The 26,416-nt window shown below is 43.2% G+C and overlaps 1 protein-coding gene across 4 annotated transcripts; it reads left to right on the top strand.

Annotated features, from left to right (window-relative positions):
- The first annotated feature begins 489 nt into the window (after window positions 1–489).
- nol11 (nucleolar protein 11) lies at window positions 490–24,507 on the top strand. 4 transcript variants are annotated; one of them, XM_072483724.1, is made up of 18 exons: window positions 490–648; window positions 1,146–1,259; window positions 2,334–2,390; window positions 5,134–5,282; window positions 6,079–6,136; window positions 7,007–7,148; window positions 8,961–9,158; window positions 9,781–9,857; window positions 10,681–10,804; window positions 11,325–11,440; window positions 13,378–13,455; window positions 14,595–14,782; window positions 17,011–17,136; window positions 18,169–18,399; window positions 19,896–19,974; window positions 20,745–20,837; window positions 22,204–22,311; window positions 24,264–24,507. In XM_072483724.1, exons 1-18 carry the CDS (start codon window positions 523–525, stop codon window positions 24,375–24,377), a joined length of 2,178 nt encoding a protein of 725 aa, XP_072339825.1. In that variant the 5' UTR covers window positions 490–522; the 3' UTR covers window positions 24,378–24,507. The 4 variants fall into 4 exon arrangements, with proteins under 4 accessions (XP_072339825.1, XP_072339827.1, XP_072339826.1 ...); XM_072483726.1 differs by lacking the exon at window positions 24,264–24,507 and adding an exon at window positions 23,698–24,222; XM_072483725.1 differs by lacking the exon at window positions 19,896–19,974 and having other exon boundaries at window positions 18,169–18,430.
- Window positions 24,508–26,416: the final 1,909 nt, after the last annotated feature.

The following is a 26,416-nucleotide window of genomic DNA, read 5'->3' as shown; positions in this document are numbered from 1 at the left end:
TAAGAACTTGCATTGATATACAAAAGTGACTTTAATTGTCTTTTGGGGCTTGTGGGAGGAAACCGAAGCACCCGGAGGAAACCCACGCAGACACGGTCAGCTTCTTGGGAAAAGCATTGTGATCTTCCACACCATCAGAGGGCATTGTCGAAGGAGACCACTGACCACTGAGGGCACTTGATCTTCTCCACCGGTAGAAGGCACTGCAGCAGGAGGCCACCGCATTGTGTCAGCTTCCACTCCGTGCGAGGGCGCTGTGGCGGTAGGCTACCGCATTGTGTGATCTTCCACACCATTAGAGGGCACTATAGGAGGCGGGCCGCCGCATTATGTGATCCTCCACACCATTAGAGGGCACTGTAGCTGGGGGCCGCTGCATTGTGTGATCCTCCACACCATTAGAGGGCACTGTAGCTGGGGGCCGCTGCATTGCGTGATCCTCCACTCGGTGCGAGTACGCCGTGGCCCTCTTGTCCGGAAGCCTGGCGGCGCGCAGGCGCCAGGAGGAGGTAGCGAGCCAAGATGGCGCGGCTGTGCGAGGAGTTCACGCTGTGCGGGCTACCGGCCGGCGGCGTTCTCGGTGTGGAGTCCGCCGGGCCCGACCGTGTCATTGTCACTCAGGAAGACAGGACGGTTACCGTCTACAAGGTGATGGCACCAGGGCCCTTTAGCGTGTGTTTGGTCTGGACACTCGGCCTCGCTGCGTTACCGCGGGAGGGTCACCGACTCGAGCGGGTGTGGGGACCGAACAGGCCGGCCTCCCCGCTCTGGGGGACGGGCTGAACGGCGGAGACGCTCAGCGTTTCCCGCAGAGAGTGGGCACTGCCGACTGGGATGATGATCAGCTTTTTCTAATTAAGCTAAATACTGAAGACGCTGGAAATCTGAAATAAAAACGAAGTGTCGGAGAAACCCAGCAGTATCTGCGGAGAGAGAAACCGAGTTAACGTTTGTACGACTTTTCTATAGAACATTTTTAACGATTAAGGGATGAATATTGGCAAAGGTTTTGGGAATGACTCCTTGAAATGGCACCATGGAATCTTTCTGCATTTACTTCAGAGATCAGACAGGTGACAATCCAGAAAAGTGCTTACATCAATAAAGTTTGAATTCTTGTGTGTTTTCTCCTTGGTGTTGTGAAGGTGTCGGACCAAAAGCCTCTTGGAAGTTGGACAGTCAAGCAAACACAAAAAATCTCGTGCCCGGCTGTCTACAACAACCGTACTAGAGAATATGTTGTTGTTCATGATCATAAGGTAAAGATATAAAGAAATTTGGGACTTGCATAGTTCTGCTTTCTGTGCATTTGGTAAAGTAAAGCTCCCTCAGTCCTTGGGACAACCTGGGCTCAGTTAAGTGCTTGTTCAGTTACATTCAGGTTGCAAACACTCCAGCCACACTTTCTGTACAGTCAAAGGTAGACGGACGTGAACTTCTAAATAGCACCTTTTGTGACCACAAAACACAGTGCTTTACAGCCAATTAAATACTTTTGAAATGCAGTCACTGTTGTCTTCATAAGAGCAACTGTGTGTGTACTTGGATGCACGTGTAGTACTCCCACCTGGATTTCCTACACCACCTGTATGAACCAAGGTGCAATAACTGACATTTACATAGCATTGTTAATGTTGAAAAATATCCCAAGGTACTTTATAGAAGTGTAATCAGATGAAAAATGGAGGTTACTTCTGGGTGGAGATGATACTGTAGTATTTTGAAGTGGAAATTGGTAAATTTGCATTTTTAAAAAGCTCTATTCCTCCTTTTATTGTTCACACAATATCATCCATGACAAATTACTATTTTTCTCAATTTTCCATTGTTCTCTTTTTTTTTTTATTTGCGACAATTTGATCTTGTTCTTTTTTTAAAATTCTACTCCAAGTGAGATGGGATCAGTGAGCCAGGAACAAATCCAATCTGGACAGATCTATGAAAGCTCTGTGTCAGCTGCAAGGATGTTTTGTGATGTGTTTGCACAGTTGCCTGGTGACCAAGGATCAATAGTGCAAACTGACCAGAATTTGGCACAAATTGGTTACTTCAGTGAGATAGTGAATAATGGTTTGTGTGGGGCATGATGAATTACTGCCGTCTAAGACTTGGAGCCGAACAGGTGAGGCACTAAATCTGCATCCAGCTAATTCTGTGCCTAGTTTAGGAGTGCTCAATGCTAGTAACAGTTGCCAACAATAAATGGCCCTGACAATCACTTTGCCCTTATGCGCACAAACATTCACCTAATGAAAAGTCATTGCATTCACATTGGACCACAAATGGCAAACAGTGTTTAACATTAGTTTTTTTTAAATCTCATTGTTTTATAGATATTAAGGATTTGGAAGGATGAGGATGTCAATCTGGAAAAAACATTTAAAGCAACAGTAAGTTGAGAATCACATGGGTTCATTTTACCTAAAGTAGAATGCAAAGCAAATCAACATAATCCTGATTCATAAAGTAACAATTATCATTGCAAATGGGGGTTTCGGAAAACATTTCAATACCACCCAGTGGGTTATTCGCAACATGTAACCATGAAGATTATAGTCCAATTTCCAGGTGAGTTAAATAATTCTAATGATGAGGTCAAGTGCGCAATTCCATACAAGAAGTGTAGGATTTCCTTTTCTATACTATATTTGGAACAGTTTACCTGGGCTGCAGGCCAAGATGTATTAAATAGCACTTGAATTTTACTGTATTATTTTGGAAATTAAATTTGTGGCCAGAGTGAAATGTTTTCGATTTGAATAAAGGGCAGTATTCAAGGTAAGAAATCCCCCCCCTCTCTCTCTTGTTTATACCTATTATACAGTAATATGATCGGTGTCAATGACACTGAAGAATAGATTTACTTGCAATATGTCACACCTGCAGTGGCTTCGTGATGAGGGTCTCAAAATTAATGTATTAATAATGTTGACCTGTCATTACTCAGTTGCTAACTCAATAGATGCTGTTATAGTTGAAGTCTGCATGAAGTTTTGTACTGTGACCACAAGGTGTCAATATGGAACAACCTCATCTTGAAAGTTTACTTTGTCTTGTGCAACATCACAAGGGATCAATGAGTGTTATTACAAACCTTGTGTCGAGCAAGTGCTTTCTGTATGTAAACCCATATCAAACTATAAAGAAGCTGTGTGGACACTGGCCATTCAGCCCAACCTATTGTGTTGGTGTTGATCCATCACCTGAGCCATGCTTCTAATTCTGTTGTTTCCAAATTCCTTGGGGCTTTTCACTGTAACTTCATTGCAGTGTTGCTGTAAGCCTACTTGTGACAATAAAGATTATTAAAAATTCCTTTGTTCCCCAGAAAGTTGCAATGGGACATCAGTGGATTAAGAGAGTGGGCAAAATTGGCAGGTGGAGTTCAATGGGTGAAGTCCAGAATCATCCACTTTCTATCTAGGAAGGATTGATCAGAGTATTTTCAAAACTGCCTAAATTTGAGACACTGCAGATGAGCAATGAGATTTAGTCGCCTGAGTACAGAAATCACTAAAAACTAGTGGACAGACACAAAAGTTAATTGAAAGGGCAGGTGGAGGGTTGCTCTTTGTCTCAAGAGGGCTGGAATACTAAGGGATGCAGCAGTATAGACTTCTGATTAAACTCCATCTGGACACCACAGTCCAGGAAGGATGGGATCTGGTGCACATTCAGGGGCTAAACGGTTTAAATTATAATGACTGGTTGCTTATGTCAGGTTTGTATATCCTTAAGAATAGAAGATTAAGGGATTATCTAATTGAGGTGTTTAAGATGATTAAACAATTTGTTAAAGTAGAGAGAGCAACAGTTTCCTGTGGTGAAGGAATCCAGAAAAGGGGCCATAACCTTTGTTCGGCTGGGCAGGGGTGATGTCAGGAAATACTTCATGCAAAGGGCAATTGAAATCTCTCTCTCTTCCCGTCCCCCATACGCACACAAACTATTGAAGTTTGGGGGGCGGGGGGGGGGGGGGGGGGGGGGGGGTCAACTGATGATTTCAGATCTGAGATTGATAGACTTGTTTGCCAGGATAATTAAGGAGTTGGTGGTGTTCGGCTACACGTAATCTGTGATCTAACTGCTGGAACAAGCCTGAGGAACTGAAAGGCCGACTATAGTTTTCGTTCCCTTCAATGTCCAGCTGTACTGTCTGGTCATGCTTTCTGTCGCCCCTTTTTCTTTCAGTTGTGGTGGGTTAGTTGGCAAGGTGCAGTTGCAGACTCTGACCACTGTCTGGCACTTCCAAAATCTTGGGCAGTATCCCCTAATTTGCAGTTTAAAACAATCCCAAGCGATTTACCTCAGAAACTTTCCTCAAGTCCGAGCTTTTGTGAAAGATATTTTTGCTTTTTAGACCTTTAAGAAATTTCAGTTACTCGTGGATGGAAAGAAAATGGGGCCTGGATTCTTTCCCCCTTGCCAAGCACTTTTTAAATTACTTGTGGAAACCAAGTGGCCAGAGATTATGCAATCAGAATGACAAGTTTGCACAGGCAAAAACCATTATAAGTTTTGGAAGTGTGAATTTATAAAGGGGGAAGAAGTTTATACAAAACCAGTGACAGTGAGAGGTGACATTATGTGGACAGGAAGGCAATATTTAAAATATATTCTGGTCCTAGGCATGTGCACATGTGTTCAATTCCTGTGTCACACGTAAACTTCTGTGTCATAATTTAAAATGTAATGTTATTAAACAGTCATTTCAAACTAGGAAAAACGTGCTCAGGAATAGAAAGAATGTAATTGGCCTCAGGAGAAAATGTATATGCTATTTAGAAAAGAAAGAGAGCCAGTTGTGCAAGTGTAACAAAGAAACTGAGCCAGCAAATGAAAATAACTCATTGAGCAGGGTTCATGTTACTGTATCTTAGCTATGTACAACCCACTTTGTGCTTTTATACATTGTTTAGCTTTTATTCATTTAACCTGCTGTAAGATTGTGCTGTTGAGCCTTTGTGCTTGCAATCAATTTACCGAAACACAATTGGAGAAAACGTCTTATGGTTTTTTCTTTGATAGTAATAATTAGAAAATATGTTTGTGTTGTGGGTCTAAGAGGAAACGGTTACAGAGGAAATGGAAATCAATACTAATCAATCTGATTCTTTCTTCAATGCATTTTAGTTAGCAGCTGACATCTACCAGATACACACACTACCTGGCAGAGAGCCTCTGGTGCTTTTTGAAAGAGGAAGTGTGAGACAACTTGATGCCCTTCTGTCAGCTCCACAACAGGAAATTGAAGGTGTCCTATCAGAAGATGAAGTCATTAGGTTTGTATCAGAAGATGTATCAAACAAAATTCCTCATCATTAGTGCTGCTGTGAGAATTTAAATTAAACTTTGCATAGCTTTTGTTTGTTATGTGTTCATCTCTTAATTTCTTTTGGCGAAACATTGGGAATGAGGAATGGTTAAGATTTGCTTAATGAGAAGATAAATGCTGGCTGAGAAATCCACGCTCCTGTGGATGTGGTGGATAAATGCACTGAGCAGTTTGGGAGTCAGATATATGGCATAAGAAGGACCCTGTTTTAATTCTTGATCAGTACTAATCTCAGCCAGGGTACAGTTCCTCTCGGGAGCTAGCAGTTCTCTGCTACCTTAAACCCAACTAGAATTTACTCATTGAGCAGTGAAATGTGTCCAGCCATGCTTGATGTCATCAGCAAGCACATGCACATTCTCACTGGTGGCAGTCGGCAGCAACAACCCTGATTTACTTTTTTTTCCATCTCTCTCTAGCTTTGAGTTGGTAATGTCAACAGCACGCTCCGGAAATGGTATAACTCGATCCGCTATCGTCCTCCCACCCCCACCCAGCCCTAACATGTTTCCGTCCCCTTCCTTAATATACCCAAATGGACATCACTGAGTAAATTACAAAGCAGTGATCTAATCTGGTGTTCAAATAATGTCATAAAACTATTGAATGACTGAGATTTGATAGCTCTTTAAATTTGCTCCTAGGTGTCTTTCGTTCTTGAAAATATTTTTTAGCTAACAGGTGTAGCAGTCAGTTTTGTTTGTTGGGTGTTCAGATAAATATGGAATCTGTTTCATTTGTAGGTGGAGTGACTCTTTAATGGAAGGAAGAAGTCCTGTTGTATTGTTTGTCACTGAAAAGGTATGGAAGAAGAACATTGGGCTAATAACAGCTTGACCAGCACCTTATTTGCTGGTATAAATATCAATCCATTACACACTGCAGTGTGTGCTCACATACATACAAATCATACAAATGCAAAAGGTGCATGAGAGGAACTTGCCAAGAAATATGCAGTACTATCTCCAAAACCTTCAACCTTCTCCACTTATAAGGACTAAGGGCAGTGGATACATAGGAACACTTCCAAGATCCCCCTCCAAATCGCGCACTATTCTGACTTGGTCAGGTCGCCAGGCATTGTGGAGTACCTACACTGCCACCTTCACAGTGAAAGAATTATTGCCAGCAGTGCCTACATCCTGCAAATAGTTTTTCTTAATTCTTCAGTTTGAATAAAACTGGGGTGTATGATGGTAGTCATCAAAATGTTTCATGTTGGCAGCGCAGTGGGTTAGCACTGTGGCCTCACGGCGCCAAGGTCCCAGGTTCGATCCTGGCTCAGGGTCACTGTCCATGTGGAGTTTGCACATTCTCCCCGTGTTTGCATGGGTTTCGCCCCCACAACCCAAAGATGTGCAGGGTAGGGGATTGGACACGCTAAATTGCCCCTTAATTGGAAAAAAAAATTAATTGGATACACTAAATTTATGAATTTTTAAAAAAATTTACCACGTGCACAGCACTGAAATCACAAAGGGCTGGGTCCCAAATTTTAGCCAGGTCACTTGAGTGTTGTGCGATTAGGTGGTTCGATTCTAGCTTCTACCTTTTCCACTCTGCAATCACTCGCCCTCAGTTTGGGTGGAAAGGTGCTGATTTGATAAATGTTTGTTTTCCAAATTAGAATTTTTAATATTTAAATGGTTCAATGGTTCTTTTTATTTATAGGATGGATTGTTCCATCTATATGCACAGAAACTAAACCCCAACGTATGGCACAAGTATAAACTGGATACAGGAGAAGAGAATGACTGTCCTTTGAGTTTTGTGCTTTCCTCTAAACAAAAAAGCATTTTCCTGATGTGTTTATGTAAGTTGCATTCGATCCAATTTATTAACATGACTTAAAAAAGAATATTTTACAAAATGCGAGTGTGTTTTTATAGATCAACCTTTGGTAGCTAATGGTGGATGTGTGCATACTATATTTGATGATCAGTCGGCACTTAAGAACACTTAAGAACACTTAAGAAGGGGCTGTTTAGCACTGGGCTAAGTCGCTGGCTTTGAAAGCAGACCAAGGCAGGCCAGCAGCACGGTTCAATTCCCGTACCAACCTCCCTGAACAGGCGCTGGAATGTGGCGACTAGGGGTTTTTCACAGTAACTTCATTTGAAGCCTACTTGTGACAATAAGTGATTTGGGCAGCACGGTAGCACAAGTGATTAGCACTGTGGCTTCACAGCGCCAGGGTCCCAGGTTCGATTCCCCGCTGGGTCACTGTCTGTGCGGAGTTTGCACGTTCTCCCCGTGTCCGCGTGGGTTTCCTCCGGGTGCTCCGGTTTCCTCCCACAGTCCAAAGACGTGCAGGTTAGGTGGATTGGCCATGCTAAATTACCCGTAGTGTCCATAAGGGTTGGGAGGGGTTATTGGGTGGAAGTGAGGGATTAATGTGGGTCGGTGCAGACTCGATGGGCCGAATGGCCTCCTTCTGCACTGTATGTTCTATGTAATCTATGTAACAGTTACAGTACTGTAGTTTCTGAAACTGTTCTTGTGCTCTTGTACTGCAAATAGTTTTATGATACTGGATTGAACAAAAAGTAAATGAAGTCGCCATAGTCCCAGATGACCATAGGCTACTTTCCCCTTTGAGGGTTCGATCTGACTGGTGATGATTTAAACTGAGGGTCACCACACCTCAGGTGAGGGGCAAGGTTGAGAAGGCGGGGCCTTCATGAATAACCTCAACCGGTACGGGAATTGAACCCGCGTTGCTGGCTTTGCTCTGCATCACTATCCAGCCAACTGAGCTCAGTCAGGCTCAATCTGTTGCTAGGATTGGTACAGTTGATAGTGTTATGTAGGAACCAGCACAAGTAGTGCATGATCAGGCCTCACTTTTGATGGGACTGCACACAAGCTTTGCACTGTTATTGGGATAAGTCCAAAGCAAGATTGATAGTGAAACAACTCTATTAATTGCAAGGGGATAGAACCATAAAGTGTTGCTAGTCAGTCACTGTGTTGCTGTCACTGCAGTCTTCAAAAATCCCTCTGCAGGCTCAACTGAGTTGAAAGCTCTACTGCCATTGCCAAACTAAAATGCCTGCCTGTCATGAGACCATTGTCAATAAAAGCTAACTCTATTGAGTAGAATTAGGATGTCAAACCCCTTCAATTGTTTAGAATTGTGAAAAACTGTTGGTTTATGAGATACTTTCTGTATGATGCCTGAGGTGCCATTTCAGTCCAGCTGCACAGACTGTCTGGGATCTCACAAAACAGCACTTGTTCCAAACTATACGTTCATTATCGAATATCATTGAAATGGCAAAAATGATTGGAAATGGCTTTTCAAAATTACCATTAACACTCCTGTTCGCTGCAGAGACCAGGAATTTAAGGGGCCATTGATTTACCCAAATTAAACCATTCAGCCCATGCTTCCATCTGCCACAAGTGAAGTGCAGCAGCTGTCAGTTTATATTGGTAGCCCAAAATCAATGTCGCTGTGTGGTAATCATATTATTTCAGTACACAGTATAGAAAAGAGTTAGATCTCCATTCTATATAGTTTTCCCCCCAGTAAAGCTGCAACTCGAGCTAATGCGTGTATTCAAAATAAGAATATGCAGTGGATATACTTGTCACTGAAACTTTTTCCCCTATTTTGACACAGATTCCAGTGGTTGTATTTACCAGATGCCATTGTCATTACACAGTAATTCAGCTGAGAAAGAGCAGGTTCTGCCACGGTCGTTACTGCTGAAGCTGCCACGCTGTGAGGATTCGCTAGCCCGTGTTGCTATCCTGGTCCTGGATGAGACTCATGTCGCTGTGTTAGGAGCTCCATATTCCAATCAGCGCCCTGTCAAAGGTACCCGTTACAGCACAGAACCTAATACCAGCAAGAGAGATCATTACAAATCAGGAAGGGAAGTAATTTTCAAGATGTGCATGTGGAAACGTGTAGTGGTGGGTTGCAGGCTTGTGCCTGAATGTTTGTGCCGATTTGTCAATTTTGATGCATCTCTGATGGAAGTTCTGAGCACAAAGAGAAATCAGCACCGTCTTCTTGGGAGGGTGCCTTCGAGAGCTGCAGTGTAGCAGATCCATCTGGGGCAAGTGGTTGGCATTGCAGCCTCATGGCACCGACGACCCAAGTTCGATTCTGGGTCACTGTCTGTGTGGAGTTTGCACATTCTCCCCGTGTTTGCGTGGGTTTCGCCCCCACATGCCAAAGATGTGCAGGTTAGGTAGATTGGCCACACTAAATTGCCCCTTAATTGGAAAAAATGAATTAGGTACTCTAATTTTTTTTATTTTTTTTAAATTACTGTGGGTTTAGTATAAGCTGCATCACTAGACTCTCACTTTTAACCTTGTCAGATAAGTTCAGCTGAGTTCTGGAGTTGGCTTGTGGCATGGGCAGGCACCCTGGCTGAGGCAGCAGTGGTGCACTCTGGCTGTAAAAAGCTGTATTTATGTTTTTCTTTCAGATTGTTTGAGTATCTGGAATACAAGTTTCCAAACGCTCCAGGCATGGAAGGAGTTCCCAGAGGGAAGTTGTGGTCAGGTATCTTGCTTTTCTATGTTGTCTTTAATTTAAGGAAATTTTATTCCTCTATTTAATACTGAACATTGAGGGGCGATTGTTCTCCAATAATGTCCATCTTACCCAGTATGTTTTTTCCTACCTGAGTGGGGAGCGCTCCTGTATTCCAATTTTACCCCTGGGCTAGTGAGGCTCCACCTATCCTGTCCCTAATGGTATCACTGTCTTTGATGTATTATTTAACTCATTATCATCTTACAGAGCTTACCCCTTCCCCCATTATGGCTTAAATTGTCTTCCTATAATTTTTTTAAATAAAAATTTAGAGTACCCAATTCATTTTTTCCAATTAAGGGGCAATTTAGTGCAACCAATCCACCTAGCCTGCACATCTTTGGGTTGTGGGGGCGAAACCCACGCAAACACGGGGAGAATGTGCAAACTCCACACGGACAGTGACCCAGAGTCGGGATCGAACCTGAGACCTCGGCGCCGTGAGGCAGCAATGCTAACCACTGTGCCACCGTGCTGTCCTTTGTCTTCCTATAATTGATGTATACCAGGTACTGCCGCATGCATCTGGTGTTTGGGGTTGGTTCTATGCATAGCCACCTTAATCCGGTTGATAAATAGGAGCAGGATCCTTTCCTGCACTTTGGAACTCTTGATAAGTCTGTCAGTAAGTGGTGCGAACTCAAGGTGGATGGACCACCATCCTTCTGACTTGGGGGTTAGTGTGTGGAGGTAGATTTTACAATGGGAATTTTAAGAAACGCCAATAAGAAAAGTTCTTGTCAGAATTGCAATTGCTTTTTTGTTGAAGGTTATGTCTTTTATTCTTCAGTTATGGTGTTATTGCGGGAAACTCTTTGTGCCTCACGGAAAGGTACTGACGGTGATCCCATTTACCTGCGAAATCTCTTCTCTGGCTGCTGTCCTTGGCAAACTCAAACAGCCAGACGCTGCCGGTACGTCACCATTCTTTATAAAGTACCAGAATGCGATGTTCTTTCCACCCCGTCGAATTGAATGTTTTGCTTTGCATGTGTGGGAAGAAGAACATTTTCCTTGTATTTGTTTTGAAATGGACTATGCCGACTGACGGGTTTTTGAGCTCTGGCAACAGTTGCTGCACTAGACCAATCTCCTTGACTCTGGGTTGCAGAGGGAGAAAATTGGGCAGTGCCTGTTTCTGCTGTATGTGACGATCATACCAGACTTGAATGTGGCACCTTCTGTGTCAAAGTAGCCTGTCTCCACATCCTGACAGCTGAATAGTCAATTGAGTTAGAACTTGCATTTATACTGCATCTTTCAAACAACCAGGTGTCTCAAAGTGCTCCAAAACCATTGAAGGGAAGGTTTTGCCCCTTTCCCTTTGAAGTATATTTAGCACTTGGCTTGCTAATTTTCATTTCAAGTTCGTTTGAGAATTGATAAAAACAATGTACCCATGCAGCCTCCTTTTCTTCTCTTCCTCCACCAAAGTAAAATCTATTTCCACCGTTGTGAACTGGAACACGATGCTTCATGGTGCCCAGTGTGCTGAGGGGCCGGAACCAACTCCAGAACACACCCTTGTTGAACCAGGATCCAAAAGAAATGTAAGCATGCTTTCAAATTTGGCTTCGTGTATTTTGCTACAAGTAACTTTTCTGTAATTGGAAAGAAATTACAACAAGTAACTTTTCTGTAATTGGAAAGTAAAGGGAAATGTCTCCATGTAGTGTCTCTTCATGTAACTATAATTCTGCTCATTTCCAATGTTCCCTCCACCGTACGCTGATACTTCCACCTCTATGAAGCCTTCCACTCCTTTTGCAATATTCTATTTTTTGTTTTCTACAAATCTCTTGCTTTGTATCTGCTGTCTGTTCACCGTTTGTCTGTGTCCTGTTGTATACTTTATTCTTCCATCTCTCTTCTATCTCATGAAGTTTTTTTCTCTTTGTTTCATTAGTCCCTAAACTCAATTTGTAATTGGATTCTGTCGGAGCAAAGGGTCTGGGTGGCCGAGGGCCTCCCTTTACCAGTGTTTCTCAATTGAAATTGCTGACTAACAGCCTAACGCGTCAGTGTAGCACATTAAGTAGAAAACACCTTCTCCACACTTGTACAATACAAGTAAATGTACTGTTTATTTACTGAACAAACATCTACCATCGTTCTTCTAAGAGAGTAAATAATTCATGTTGGTCAAAAACATGGCCACGCTCTGCTTTTCATATTCCAATTTTACCACCAAATGCATAACCAAATATTGAGATCAAATGCAAGACTAAACCTGTTTCTCTTTTTGTCTTTTTATTTGCTAATCAGAAATGCAATTTGCACTTTGGTTTGTGGAATTAGGGTGGTGACCCATGTGCCAGCATCTTATAAACCAAAACATATGGTGGCGCAGTGGTTAACACTGCTGCCTCCCGGGTCGAGAATTCGGGTTCGATCCTGGCCCTGGGCCAATGTCCATGTGGAGTTTGAGACAGTCTCCCCGTGCCTGCGTGGGTCTTGCCCCCACAACCCAAAAAGTTGTGCAGGGTAGGTGGATTGGCCGCACTAATTTGCCCCTTAATTGGAACAAAAATAATTGGGTACTCTTTAAAAAAAAAATTTTAAAAAAAATTTCATAACATAACTCTTCTCTGTTTTGTGTTTATTAGCTAAGTTGTTGCGATGGCATGAGTATTTCCAGGTTTTATTTGAGGGGCTGGTTTAGCACTGTGTGGGCTAAACAGCTGGCTTGTAATGCAGAACCAGGCCAGCAGCGCGGGTTCAATTCCCGTGCCGGCCTCCCCGAACAGGCGCGGAATGTGGCGACTAGGGGCTTTTCACAGTAACTCCGTTGAAACCTACTTGTGACAATAAGCGCTTATTATTATTTTACATCTATCGTCTTGTACATGAGCAAATATGCAGTCACATTTGGTGTTTGCAGTGCTGCTGGCTTTACAGCCTGTGAGTGCGAGTGTTTTGCTCTTTTCTTCAATATGTTGACGAATACTGTTTTGAAAGGATGCATCACTTCTGTGTGGGTAGTTGGTGCAGTGAGTTGGTTGAGGCTGGGATCGCTCAGTTTCCTTCTCTGGAAATTTTTGGGGATTACATTGGACCGCCCCCGTCCCATTTCACACTTCTGATGTTGAGGGTGATTCCAAATATCACTGAGAACAAACAATAACTGAATTTAGATCCTGCATTTATAAATCTGCTGTTTAATTCATACACTGAGGATTTAGGGAGAAAATGTATCCAAACTCACTGGTGAGGAATCCAGAGAATCAGGTGGAACCCTGATTTTTATACCCTGCTCATTGAGATCAATTTTAATCTATCCCGTCAATCAGGGAACATGACCGGATTGAGGGCATTGTTGGTTTTACACCCCACCTAACTTTTCTCTATTGAAGTCAATAAATAACATAGGTGAGGATGCAGAATCAATGATGTGCCAGATTCCATGGGTTTCCCACCCAACAGGTTAGGTAGATATGAATGCGAACTGTTACGCAGATTTTTCTTAACCTTAAATTTTCTGTTGCAGCTAAGGAGCCGGAAAAGCCAGGTTGTGAGCCCCCAGTCACAACCTCTCTCTCTGGATGAGTTTCTCACTGAGATTCAGGTAATCCAAAGATGTTGAAGAGTTAACTTGCTTCAGCCTTGAGCTGTGTTGCCTTTTACTCCCTCTTCCCCGTCCAGCTTTATTGACATGCAGGGGAGATTGCACTTAAGAGGGGGGGAGGGGGGACTTTTTTAAGGTGGTGTTCTGAAGCTGGGCTCCAAGGACGTGTTTCTTTAAATAAACTGTAGCAAGTAGTATGGGTGCTTCAGTGACACCCTCACTGCTACTGCAGCCCCTGATTTATTGCCAGCTAATTACTGTATTCAATCATGACAACAACGTACAACTTTTCCACCAATATAGACTACTTAATGTGTCAGTAATTAAACTCAGTTTGACAGGTTGCAGAATTTTAAAGTCTGATTCTGATTCTGTTTGGACGGTGTGAATATTCTGTGAAATAAAATTTTAATGATAGGTCTTTCGTAAGAAAATAATGGGATTGGTAAACTCGTTAATCAGATCGCAGCGCAAAAGTAATTTACTTTTTTGATTCTCCAACAGGTCCTTTGTGGATGTTTATAATCATTAATTGAAAATCTTTGTGTTTTAATCAGGCTGTTCAAATCCATTTGAATAAAATTAAATTTTACATCTGAATACTGAATTAATACTGCAGAACGTTAAAACTAGCAGAGCTTCTGCCATTGTTACAGGCGGGTGGTGTAGTTATTGAATAAACTTACCCACGGGTTTGTACATTTTGATAAAAGGAAATTACTGCGGGTGCTGGAGTCTGGAACAAAAACAGAAAATGCTGAACAATCTCAGCAGGTCTTTGGCAAAGAGCCACCCAGACTCAAAACTTTAGCTCCCTTTTCTCTCCACAGATGCTGTCAGAGCTGCTGAGACTGTCCAGTATATTTTGTATTCTGGGTTTGGACATTTTGTTTAGCTGTAAGCTAATAGCTTCAACTTCCCTCAGCCTGGACAATTCAAACCAGCCTGATTTCAGGGCCACTAATTTCCATTCAGTCTGTGTTTTGGGAAACAGACTGTATTGGGGGGTATTGTAAAGCCCTATTTTCTTGTCCTGGTAGGTGTCACAGGATTGTCCTGGTTTAGAATGGGCTACCGTGTGTGTATGCTGTACATGGGTATTGACCATAGTCATGTATTGTGTTGCATTTTCTCCCCAGACTAGTACAAAGGAGAAAATAGATGAACAATTAAAATTGTTATTGCAAAACAACAATAACAAATCCAATGCTCAGCTAATTATTGCACAGATTGCTACAATCCTGGTAGCCAGGTGTAAGACGCAGGTGAAGTTCTACCCCCAGAAAGCACTCGTGGACCTTTTAACGACACAGATGCTTTCTTACAGGTGAGGCCTTTCACTTAAACTGTGTAAATACCATTGTTAATCACAGCACCAATAAATTAATCTAACAGCTGTCAACTACTGAGGAGCCGGGGCTGTGGCTCATGAAGTGGATTTCAGGTTTTGGTGGGGGGGGGGGGGGGGGCTGCTGGAATTGTGCTGAAACTTGCATAAATCATAATCAAACCCAACCATTAGACTGGCACAGAACACACTCCGAAAAGGGAAATTGCTGCTTTCACAGAGCAAGAACTCGGGTGAAATCAATCGATCCCTGAAACTGAGTGGAACTAATTCATGTAATGGATCATAGAATCCCTATGTTGCAGAAGGAGGCCATTTGGCCCATCAAGTCTGCACCACCCTTCCACCCCACCTAAGCCCAATCCCCTACCCAAAGGGCCAATTTAGCATGTCCAATCCACCTGAACTGCACATCTTTGGACTGTGGGAGGAAACCGGAGCACACGGAGGAAATCCACGCAGACACGGGGAGAACAAGCAGACTCCACACAGTCCATCACCCGCGATTGGAATTGAACTCGGTTCCCTGGCGCAGTGAGGCTGCAGTGCTAACCATTGTGCCAACGTGAAAAATGAAAGCTAGCATTCTGATGTTTACAGCTGGATACCAAAATGAATATGGAGAGGCCTGCTCCATTCTGTTAGCTCAACGCAGGGATGCCTTGGTTGGCCAGATCTGTGTGCCACAATGTGAGTAAATCAGCTGTGATTAAACCACTTTATTTGAAATGGGCAGAATCAGACTGACAATCCAACTTCCAATTTATTTGGTGTTCCTAGCTTCATGCCTATCTGCATGTTGGAAGAAAGAGTTTGCAGCGATAGAATCCCTACAGTGCACAATGAGGCCATTCTGTCCATTGAGTCTGCACCGTTCCTCTGAAAGAGCCCCCCACCTAGGCCCGCTCCCCTGCCCTATCCCCGCATCCCCACCTGACGTGCACATCTTTGAACTGTGGGAGGAAACTGGTGGACCCAAGAGGAAACCCACGCAGAGACGGGGAGAACCTGCCAACTCCACACAGTCACCCAAGGCTGGAATCGAACCTGGGTCCCTGGTGCGGTGAGGCTTCAGTGCTAACCACTGTGCCATCGTGCCACTGGAGTCTTTGGATCACTAATTTCAAAGCTTTGCTAAGAAAGAGCAGGACATTTTTGGTGGCAGCAGCGTAGAATCCATTTTTCTTTGCCAACGTTGAGTGGTCTGCATTAACTAGTACCCAAAAGATACTAAATCTTTCTTGTATCATTTTAAAAAAAATTTTACGTTTTATTTTTCCAATTAAAGGGCAATTTAGCATGTCCAATCCACCAACCCTGCACATCTTTGGATTGTGGGGGAGAGGCCTATGCAGACACAGGGTGAATGTGCAAACTCCACGCAGACAGTGACCCCGGGCCGGGATTCAAACCCGGGTCCTCGGCGCCGTGAGGCAACAGCGCCAACCGTGCCGCCGGAAAAAAGATACTAAATTAATAACATTCCTCTATATTAGAAAGAAAGAACGATACATCTAATAGTGCAGCCAATAGGTGAGTCTGAAATAGTCAGAATAATGATGCGGAAACACCATTCGGCTCATTGTACCCGTGCTGGATGGTTGAAAGATCATGTCGGCACCTTGTAAATTCCTCCTCTTCTCTTGATCGCTCCCTTTGACAAATCTTTTTGGTTTGAAGCACTTATCCAATTCCTATTCAAAAAAAGTTGCTGTTGAATCTACTTCCACCACCCTTTCAGGCAGTGAACACTGCGTTTAAAATCAAACTCCATCGTCTCTTTGCTACTTGTGTCAATTGCCTTAAATCTGTACGCCCTGATTATCATCCCTTCGAGGAGGAGACTGTGTTTCTCTAACTGTTCTATTAAAACCCGATATAATTTTGAATACCTCTTAATTCACAACATTCATTCTACTTTTCAATGCAAAGTTATCAAATAACCCCTCTGAACTCTCATCTTAGTGCTAATGGTTGATTACGTCCCACATGAAGCAAGTGCTGAGCCCAGTGTGGTTTATTTTTACTCCAACTCCTTGGCATTTAACCCTATTTATTTGGACACCCTGTCCACGTGTGACTGAGGAGATCAGGGCAGTTAAGCCCATTTGCAGCTAGCATTCAATTTTGATGAGAGGTTGAGGCTTTCTTCTTATGAAAGTAAGGCAAAGAGTTGCAGTCCTAGAAAATTATATGTTGTTTTTCAGCTTGTGTCCGGATTTAATGGCAGTCGCCTTGGATGAAGCAGACTATTCCATGTTGCAGCTTTGTCTTCAGCAGTTCCCTGACATCCCTGAGGCTTTTACATGTGCCTGTTTGAAGCTTTTCCTCAGGTGAGTATTAAGATGTGGCATCTTGCTCTAAGAATGCGAGAGATAAATATTTAACCAGTGTTTGTTTAAAGCTCTGGCAGATTCACCAGTTCTCTGACCAGTTTTCCAAAATTATTTTTGGGTGGACTGACCTCAGCAAACTTCGTTTAGGCATCTAACAAATTAATGGTTAATTAACTGTTGTTTCAAGCATAAGTTTTTTTTTAATTTCGAGTATCCAATTCATTTTTATTTTCCAATTGAGGGACAATTTAGCTTGGCCAATCCACCTACTCTGCACATCTTTTGGGTTGTGGGGGCGAAACCCACGCAGACACGGGGAGAGTGTGCAAACTCCACGCGGACAGTGACCCAGAGCCGGGATCGAACCTGGGACCACGGCGCCGTGAGGCAGCAGTGCTAACAACTGCGCCACCGTGTTTAATCAATCCTGTGAAAGTAGTTAATGATTTCTATTTAAAACTGGATATTATATTCTAGAAAACACGAACACTGGGGTCCTTCGATTTGCTTTAATCATAGAGGTTCACAGCATGGAAACAGGCCCTACAGCCCAAGTTGTTCATGCCGCAGTTACACAGTTGATTTCATTACCCATTCACTTAGACAATGGCGCACAGATTATCAATCCGATTATACTCTGAGCTGGTTATCATAAACAGAGCATGAGAGACGTGCCTGTGTCCATATACACAATAACAATCCCCCTGAGATCAGAAAGAACTGTATGAACCTGTGTTCTTCTGGCCTCAATCACAGACAACAAAAAATGTATTTCAAAACCTGATGCTACAGTGTTTACAGAGTTCACAGGACCTGGTTCCCCACATGGCCATCCCCTGCTGAAAAGCTGCGTATACTTTGGCAGGGGCTATCTCACCAGACTGCTTCAGGCAGCTGCTTGTAAATTGACCACAGTTATGTTTTATCAGCTTCCTAAACTTATTTCAAGTTATTTTTGAATTGCCTCTTGCCATTATCCTGAAAATGGAAATTCAACATTACTGAAGTCGGTTTTAACTTTCCTTCTAGTGTCAGTGATTCTGATCTGGAAAAGATCACAGTGGATTTAGGCAGTGTGGCCTCCTATGTGGAATTAGATCAGAGTTCCTCAAAAGCAGAAGAGAAAATGGAGATTGTAGAGAATGGCTTCAGTCCACTCCTACTGGAAGAGGACAACTGTGATGGAAAAGAAGCCGATGATCGTTTGCAGTCTGATGGAAAAGTCACATGTCCAGTCAGCCTTAAAAGGGCAGTTTTGTTGTATCTTTTATCCACATCAAAAGATGGAAAGGTTTGTCATATGTATAGATCTTTGCCTCAATACCCATTAAATTGTTTAGATTACTATTCGGCTGATGTGCTAAAGCCATTTTGGCCACAGATTTACTTGTCAGTGAAATTGAATATTGTATTCCGTCAATTCCCTAATTTTCTCCTCGCACCATCCCAACAAGGAAAGCAGGCAGGTTACTCAAGCATCAGCTGCTGGAAGGTGTGTCAGAGCAACATTAGATGACTTGACTGCCTCCAGGCAAGAACCTGACCTGCTGCTTGTCTTACCAAGTTGTGTCAGCAAAGATTAGTGATGCAGAGTAAGCAACCAAGAGGTGAGCCATTCCTCGGCCGCAGCAGTTTTGCCCATGCCTTTGCACGAGGGATACCGGTTGGCTGAACTGTGGCATCTGAGGAAGTCTTCTTCGCTGCGTCCTCTTAGCTTCTGACTTGAGCAACAGTGCAGAAACCTGGGCGTGGATTCTACTCCACTCTCTTCACCGCAGGCGGTGTGTGACCCAGAAACTAAAGGAAGACACGGTAGAATGAAGACTTCCACATTAAAAGAAACTTTTAGGAACAGGTGAGCCAGAAAACTGGTTGCTGGCTGTTTCCAGTGGTAATTAAAACATGTCTTTTATGGCTTTGTTGGCTGAGGAGCGCAGAATGCTAAAGGCCAAGGTTGATGATCTGGAGATATGTTCCAGACATCAAAACCTAAGAATCGTTGGACTGCTGGAGGGCTTTGACTCCAAGGCTATATGTCGAAGATGGTCGGAACGTTGGTGGGGGCGGGTGTATTTCCAACCCCTCCTGAGTTGAACCAGGTCCATTGGTCACTGAGGCAGAAGCCCAGGGTACTCAGTATATCGGATCATACTCTGCATCTTGTGGGCCTGATGTTGGAGCCAGGCCGTTCCCAGCGACCCCACCCTAATGATTCAGTGTCCTGTGGGGTGTTGCCAGCCTTACTGGTGCAGATGTTGATTTTCTTCATTCTGATGAGTGATTTTTTTTTTTTTATGCAAGGTGCTTCCTTCATTTCCCCGGTAGTCGCCTTCGCTTATGGACGGGACCCTGTCATTGGCTGAGTTAGGGGAGGGTAACTTTTCAGATGTCTGGGCAGACGTTGGCGACGTCAAACTCATTCAGCCAAACTCAACCGAAAGTTATTTTTCCTTCTATGGTTCCGACAGGCCAAATAGTGTTGGATAAACCCATCAGATTACTAGAAAGTAACATGGCTTGTGGTCATTGCAAGCAGCTAATTGGAAGAAAGATTCCTCCAGTCTAGACCAATGGTGTCATCGCAAGCCCAGATGAGCCGATCAGATGGATAGACGGTGATGGTTTCAAATATTGATTTTAATATATCGTTACATATGTGTGCAGGACTCTTATCATTTACCTTTAAGTTTGAGATATCAAGACTTGCTATACACCCTAAATGTTTGTACAAAGCTTTCTTTGACTGTGCTGTACAGAAATGAAATTCTGCTGTCCTCGTACAGTGAAACCTTCCTTTTGCCTCACCTCAAAGATCTTTCTGTTCCTCACGTGGTGGTAAGTACAGTCCCATCAAAAATGCAATGGCCTGTGTGTGTAGGTGTGGGTAATGGGTTCTTCAGTGCTTACAGTCAAGGCAGATTAATTGGAACCTTGCAGATCTTTTCCCGTGTCCGACCTCTGCTTAGTGACTCGCTGTAGTATGGCTGATCTGGAAAACTGCAATGTAATCTGTACTGACCAGGCTGCTGAAGGGAAGCACTTTGTTATAGTGACCTGGGGTTGCCTCAGTGGCATCTCTTCACTCAACTATCTTTGAAGTAGCTGACGTTCACATTGTGCGAATTACTGAGGGCGTAATTACCTCTGACACAGTTTAAATTGAGGATCTCACTGCCATTGAGCTCCAAATTCACACATTGGGTTTTTATTTCATTGGCTTAAACCGCCACCCCAGATGTGAAATATTTTAACTTTATTTGTCAATGTTATGGGGCTGGATTTAGTCTTTGATCTTGAGCTTTACAGCTTTATGTCACGAGTTGGCATTTCTAGTTTTCATGTTTCTGCTTCTGTTTTATTTACTTTCTTGTCTCCAGAAAGCTGAAATCACCGATGATAAATTTGAGTTGGTTTAAATGTAAGATTGCTAAGACAAGAAACTCATACATGTTAATGTGTCTAATCTATTAGGTTAGAATGGTGGACAATCTTTTTAATTTGTTACTGATTTGAGAGGCAAGCACCTGAATCAACATTGGATTGTGATGATCTTTGTCCAGTTATAGATACTCTGCCATACGATGAACCGTCTTTGTCTTCCTCAGCTGTTTCTCCGGTATTTGGAATACCTTTACGCGAAGCAGTGTGAAACTGTCCGTGTAGAGCTGCCAGGGAAAAGGAGCCCCACAGTCAATCAGGTATATCAAGTCAATTTTTCTAGGCATTACACTTGCTGCTACAAACTTGAATCAACTAGTGCTGATCTAACTTTTTTGTGCAGATTGGGTACTGTGCTCTCTTTGTTCTTAATCAATGATTTGTTAAACAACTGGCTGGAGTTTGGGAAAGTATAAAATAATTTGTACCGACCCATTTGTGATACACTGTCAAGGGTGATAAATGCAAACCTGAGATAGTTCTTTGGGAAAATGGACCGTCACTTCATCAAAACAATTATAATCTTGACTGAGTCATACATTTGAACAAAGTGAACCATCTTGGCCATCTCGCAATCGCACGTTTCGTATTGCTGGAGATTGATCAATGTGGAACTCAGTGTAACATGGGGTGGTTGAGGCAAATTGCACAGATACATTTGAATAGAAGCTAGATAAGTATATAGGGGAGAAAGGGTTGGGAAAGAGCTGGGAGGAGGCTCAAACAGCAGCACGTTGGGCAGGATGGTCTGTTTGTGCTGCAAATTCTGTATGGTGATTATGCAGGGCTGAAAGATCTCTGCTTCAGTTCTGCACTGTGCTGAGTAAATAATACTATAAAGGACCAACAACCCAGAGATCACTGAGTTCATACATCCATCAGAGCAAGATATCAAATAATATTGGACAAACCTGCAGTTTATGGGCTAGCGTCAGAAAAGAGAACAGGAAACTGGTACTTTGTAACAAAAATACAAAAGGTTCAGTCATGTCCTTCCTCCCACCTGTCCCCAGCCCTGTCTTTGCTCCATGTCCGATTCTTGGCTTCTGAAATTGCCTGGCAAATCGCTTGGAGGCATAAAGAGTTGTATTTATCGAGTGCCGTCAGTGTGGTAAGAAGTTCGAACCTGCTTCACCGGAGCAATTGTTGAATAAAATTTAACATCGAGCCCCATCGGGAGATGTTTGAGATGGGTGACCGGAAGCTTAGTCAGAGAATAGCGCTTGGGATCAAATTAAAGGCGCAGAGAGTCAGGAGGATTTAGATGGGCATTTCAAGGCTTCAGAGCCTACACCTAATCTCCAACCCAGTGATTAGGACAAGACTCAGCACCACCGATTCAGGACAACTGGGATATAAAATAAATGGATCACGTCAGTGCCCTCACAACCTGGGAAACATAACAAATAATGTGGTGCAATTCGGTAATTCAATGATATCATTCACCCTGAACAAATGTATTGCAAATAAAACCGGTTTGAATGTTTGTAGTGCACCTATCTCCTAAATCAGCCAGTGGGGCTGAGCCTGTTTGGGGAAAATGACCCAAAGCGGAGGCGACCGACTGCTGGTTACTGTCAATGTTTTGAAGTTGTGAACATTAACTGGAGGCTGGCATCGTTTCAGGTCTTGGACTGGATATCGCTGTTGCTGGACGCTCACTTTATGGTGCTGGTAATGGCCACAGAGGCACGTGAGCTAATCACCCACCTTCACAAATTCATCAGATCCCAGGTATGCTGCACATACAAATGTGTGAAATGTACACTTTATGACTTCTGGTACGAGCAGTTATTTGACTGCTCTGCAAAGTTTGCTGAGATACAATGAATATAAAATATTTGCTTGGGACTTGATCCTTTTTGTCCAAAACATCTTTCTTTGGACTGGTATCTAGTAACTGGGACATCAGTTTAAATCTGGCAACAGAAGGACGCAGCATGGCCCAACAATCATTTTTTGGTTTGTGGGAGCGGCTTCCACATTGTAACGACCCCCTCAAGTTTTTCTAATTTTGTTCCTTAACTTTTAAAATGTTTTCATTAAATTTATTCCCTCTCTCTACTGGCTCCTCATCAAGTGGATACTATTCTCCACAATCTTGAAGACCTGTATCAGGCTGCCCTGTAACCTTGCATAATATAAATGGCCCCATAACTTCCTGGCGTCCTCAATGTTGCATTTGGGGGACGTGCTGGGGAATCCCTCTCAGAAATTCCCAAGTAAGGATTTACCTGGCAATTGCCCAGAAGGGCTGACCTTACAAACTCCATCCACCCATATTTCCCTTAGAAATCCTCTTTCTTCCAAACATTTTACAAGATTGAGTGGCACAGTGGTTAGCACTGCTGCCTCATAGCACCAGGGACCCGGGTTCAATTCCAGCCTTGGGTGACTGTCTGTGTGGAGTTTGCACTTTCCAAATCTGCGTGGGTTTCCTCCCACAGTCCAAAGATGTGTTGGTTAGGTGGATTGGCCATGATTAAGTGCCCCTTAATGCCCAATGGTTGCCTCAATTGCCCAACAGTTAGGCGGGATTAGGGGTAACAGAGATGGGGTGTGGTGTGGACCTGAGTAGGATGGTCTTTCGAAGGGTCGGTGCAGACTTGATGGGCCGAATGGCCTCCTGCACTCTAGGGATTGTATGATTCTATGCTTGGGCATTTATAGCAGGTGTTTTGGGAGTCCATGCTGATGGCTTAACTAACTAGTGTTTTTCCAAGTATCAGTTAAGGTGGAAAGAGTTGAGGCTGGACATATGGATTTGGAAGTGTATTGATCTATTAGTGTATTGATCTATTGTGCAGCAAGTGAGTGAAGATCTTTAAATTTACCGAGCAGGTAAATGTATTTAATGTGGGTCACCACTGCTATCGTCCCTCTAGATTGACTGTCTGAACAGTTTAGGCTGTGATTTGATGTATTTTGGAACTTGAGGAAGGGCAGAACTGAAGACCCAATTTGTGAATCAGTAATTCTATTATGAGGCAGAAATATTTATGTATGACAGGAGCCAGCACACATACACCGGTCACTCGATCCAAACTACAAAAGCAAATACGACCCTCACCAACTTCTACAGATGCACCATAGAAAGCATTCTTTCTGGTTGTATCACAGCTTGGTATGGAGCCTGCTCTGCCCAAGACCTCAGGAAACTACAAAAGGTTGTGAATGTAGCCCAGTCCATCACGCAAACCAGCCTCCCATCCATTGACTCTATCTATAATTCCCGCTGCCTCGGAAAGACAGTCAGCATAATTAAGGACCCCACGCACCCCGGACGTACTCTCTTCCACCTTCTTCCGTCAGGAAAAAGATACCAAAGTTTGAGGTCACGTACTAACCGACTCAAGAACAGCTTCTTCCCTACTGCCATCAGACTTTTGAATGGACCTACCTCGTATTAAGTTGATTTTTTCTTTACACCTTGCTACAACTGTAAAATTATATTCTGCAGTCTCTCCTTCCTTCCCTATGTACGGTATGCATTGTTTGTACAGCATGCAAGAAACAATACTTTTCACTGTATACTAATACATGTGACAATAAATCAAATCAAATATATAAAATGCCCACATGTGTTGCACAGTGGGCAAGGACTGATGTATAATTTGTGATCCTGAGCAGATCCAGAATTGCTGGCAGTTGCTAATTTCTGACCTTTCTGAAACCCTCTCTGTCAGGTTAAATTTTACTCTCAGCTCAGCAAGATTGAAGGAAGCCTGCAGAATCTACGTCAGCTAAAACCACAGAAGAGTGATGGACTGTATTCTATTGAAGTGATCAAGATATTTTAGCTTTGTACAAATTTGTTAAAGAAATGTTTTTGTCGCTTAATTTGTTTGCTTTTGAGTTGTATTTATAATGTGAAAATATGAACTTTCTTCAAATGTATTTCACTCTGAATTAAATGCTACTTTTCTTGTACGCCTCTAAAGTCTGTGTCTGTTTGTCTGCCTATTGTCCCATTCCTTTTAAAAGAGGTGTGGGCATAAGTAGGGTGCTCTTTCTAAGGGCCGGTGCAGGCTCGATGGGCCAAATGGCCGCCTTCTGCACTGTAAATTCCATGATTGTATGATATACGGGAGAAGGGAATGGGGTTGTGCTGATAATGTAAAAGTTTTAAATTGAGGAACGGCAATTTTACTGAAAAGTGGACTGGAAATAGCTATGGTAAATCAATGTCAGAGCAGTGCTGGGCGTCAGTGAAAAGATGGAGGGTTCAGAACAAAACGAGAGGTTGGAACTCGCAAACCTAGCCCTGCGCCCCAAAGGTCAAAGAGCATACAGAGTTAGATGTAGCATGAAAAAAGGAGAGCTTGTGTAAGATACCGAGTGCTGAATAGTGCAGCAAGCCAGGACAAGTATAACAATTGTAGGGAGGAAATTAGGAGAGGGCATGGAAAAATATTGGCAAGCAATATCAAGGAACCCACCCCCCACAAAAGATGTTTTGTTAAATACATAAAGGGAAAAGTAGGACCTATTGGATTAGAAAGATAACGTTTAAAAGGTGGAAAACGTGAGCTTGATTCTGAATGAGTACAGGCAGCCCTCAACTTTGCAATATTCACATTACAATGAGCAACAGCATTTAGTGTTTATAAATTGACATCTTGTTTAACTTTACCACACTGGTTTTCACTTTACGATGCCATGGCAGTGAACAATTGGTCTTTATCAATTGTTATGTTCCACCTTTCACAACCTCAGGAAGGGCAAAATACTTCTCCGATACAATATAGAGGTGTTTTTGAAAGTGTCGGCGCTATTATGAGAAATAGACCGTCAGGCAAATGTACTGAAGCCAGTTTTCGGTGCCCCTTGGTTCAGAAACCAATCCCCCATTTATAACATTGTTCCAATGGGAAAACGGTTCCGACTTATTTTTACTCCCAACGCAGTTTTCAGGAACCAATTGTGTTGTAAATCCGAGAACTGGCTGTACTCTTGTTTGTGCCTTCACAAAAGAAGGGGGCATGGAGACATTGTAGTTGAGGAGTGTGAAATATTGGATTGTGTAAGCATAGAAGGAAATATTAAAAGTTAGCATTTTTTACAAGTGGTTGAATCAGAAGGCCTGGATTAAATGTATTTCAGACTGCTAAGGGAAATAAGAGGAGGTTTTAAAAAAATGTATTTTATTACAAACATGTATCAAAACAGATTACAGCAAATAAACTCCCGGGAAACACACTTCCCAACAACCAACTATACTGTACAGAATTTTCCCCATTCCTCTCCCCCCCCCCCCCCCCCCCCCCCCCCCCAGCAACAAACAGCTCCTCGAACACGGTCACAAACATCCGCACCTTTTCTCAAACCCACCTGCTGAGCCCCTTAACTCATACTTTATCTACTCTAAACGCAAGAAGTCGTAAAGGTCACCCAACCAAGCTGCTACCCCCGGTGGCGATGCCAACCGCCACTCCAGTAAAATTCACCGCCGTGCAATCATAGAGGAGAAGGCCACGATATCGGCCTTCCTCCTCACCATGAGCTCCGGCTTCTCTGAAACCCCAAATATCGCCACCACAAGTGTCCGAGCCCACCTCCTCCTCCACTATCCTGGCTAAGAAGTGGAGGTTTTAACCACCATATTCAAATTCTTTCTGGCTACAGACATGGTATAGAAGGACTTCTAACTGTTGAGATCCCAGTTGAGGGGCGCCATAGTGGCGCAGTGGTTAGCACTGCTGCCTACGGCGCTGAGGCCTCTGGTTCGAATCCCGGCCCTGGGTCACTGTCCGTGTGGAGTTTGCACATTCTCCCCATGACTGCGTGGGTTTCACCCCCACAACCCAAAGATGTGCAGGTTAGGTTGATTGACCACGCT

This window comes from Scyliorhinus torazame, chromosome 18 (genome assembly GCF_047496885.1).
Source record: "Scyliorhinus torazame isolate Kashiwa2021f chromosome 18, sScyTor2.1, whole genome shotgun sequence".
In the NCBI taxonomy this organism is placed as follows: Eukaryota; Metazoa; Chordata; class Chondrichthyes; order Carcharhiniformes; family Scyliorhinidae; genus Scyliorhinus; species Scyliorhinus torazame.
This window is presented reverse-complemented; position numbering and strand designations above follow the sequence as displayed.

Excerpts from the sequence above, each read along its gene's own strand:
- nol11 (XM_072483724.1), top strand. The coding sequence starts at position 523 with ATGGCGCGGCTGTGCGAGGAGTTCACGCTGTGCGGGCTACCGGCCGGC. Across the intron at positions 19,975-20,744 it reads TTTCTGTTCCTCACGTGGTG|CTGTTTCTCCGGTATTTGGA; the intron begins GTAAGTACAGTC and ends TGTCTTCCTCAG. Across the intron at positions 20,838-22,203 it reads GGAGCCCCACAGTCAATCAG|GTCTTGGACTGGATATCGCT; the intron begins GTATATCAAGTC and ends GCATCGTTTCAG.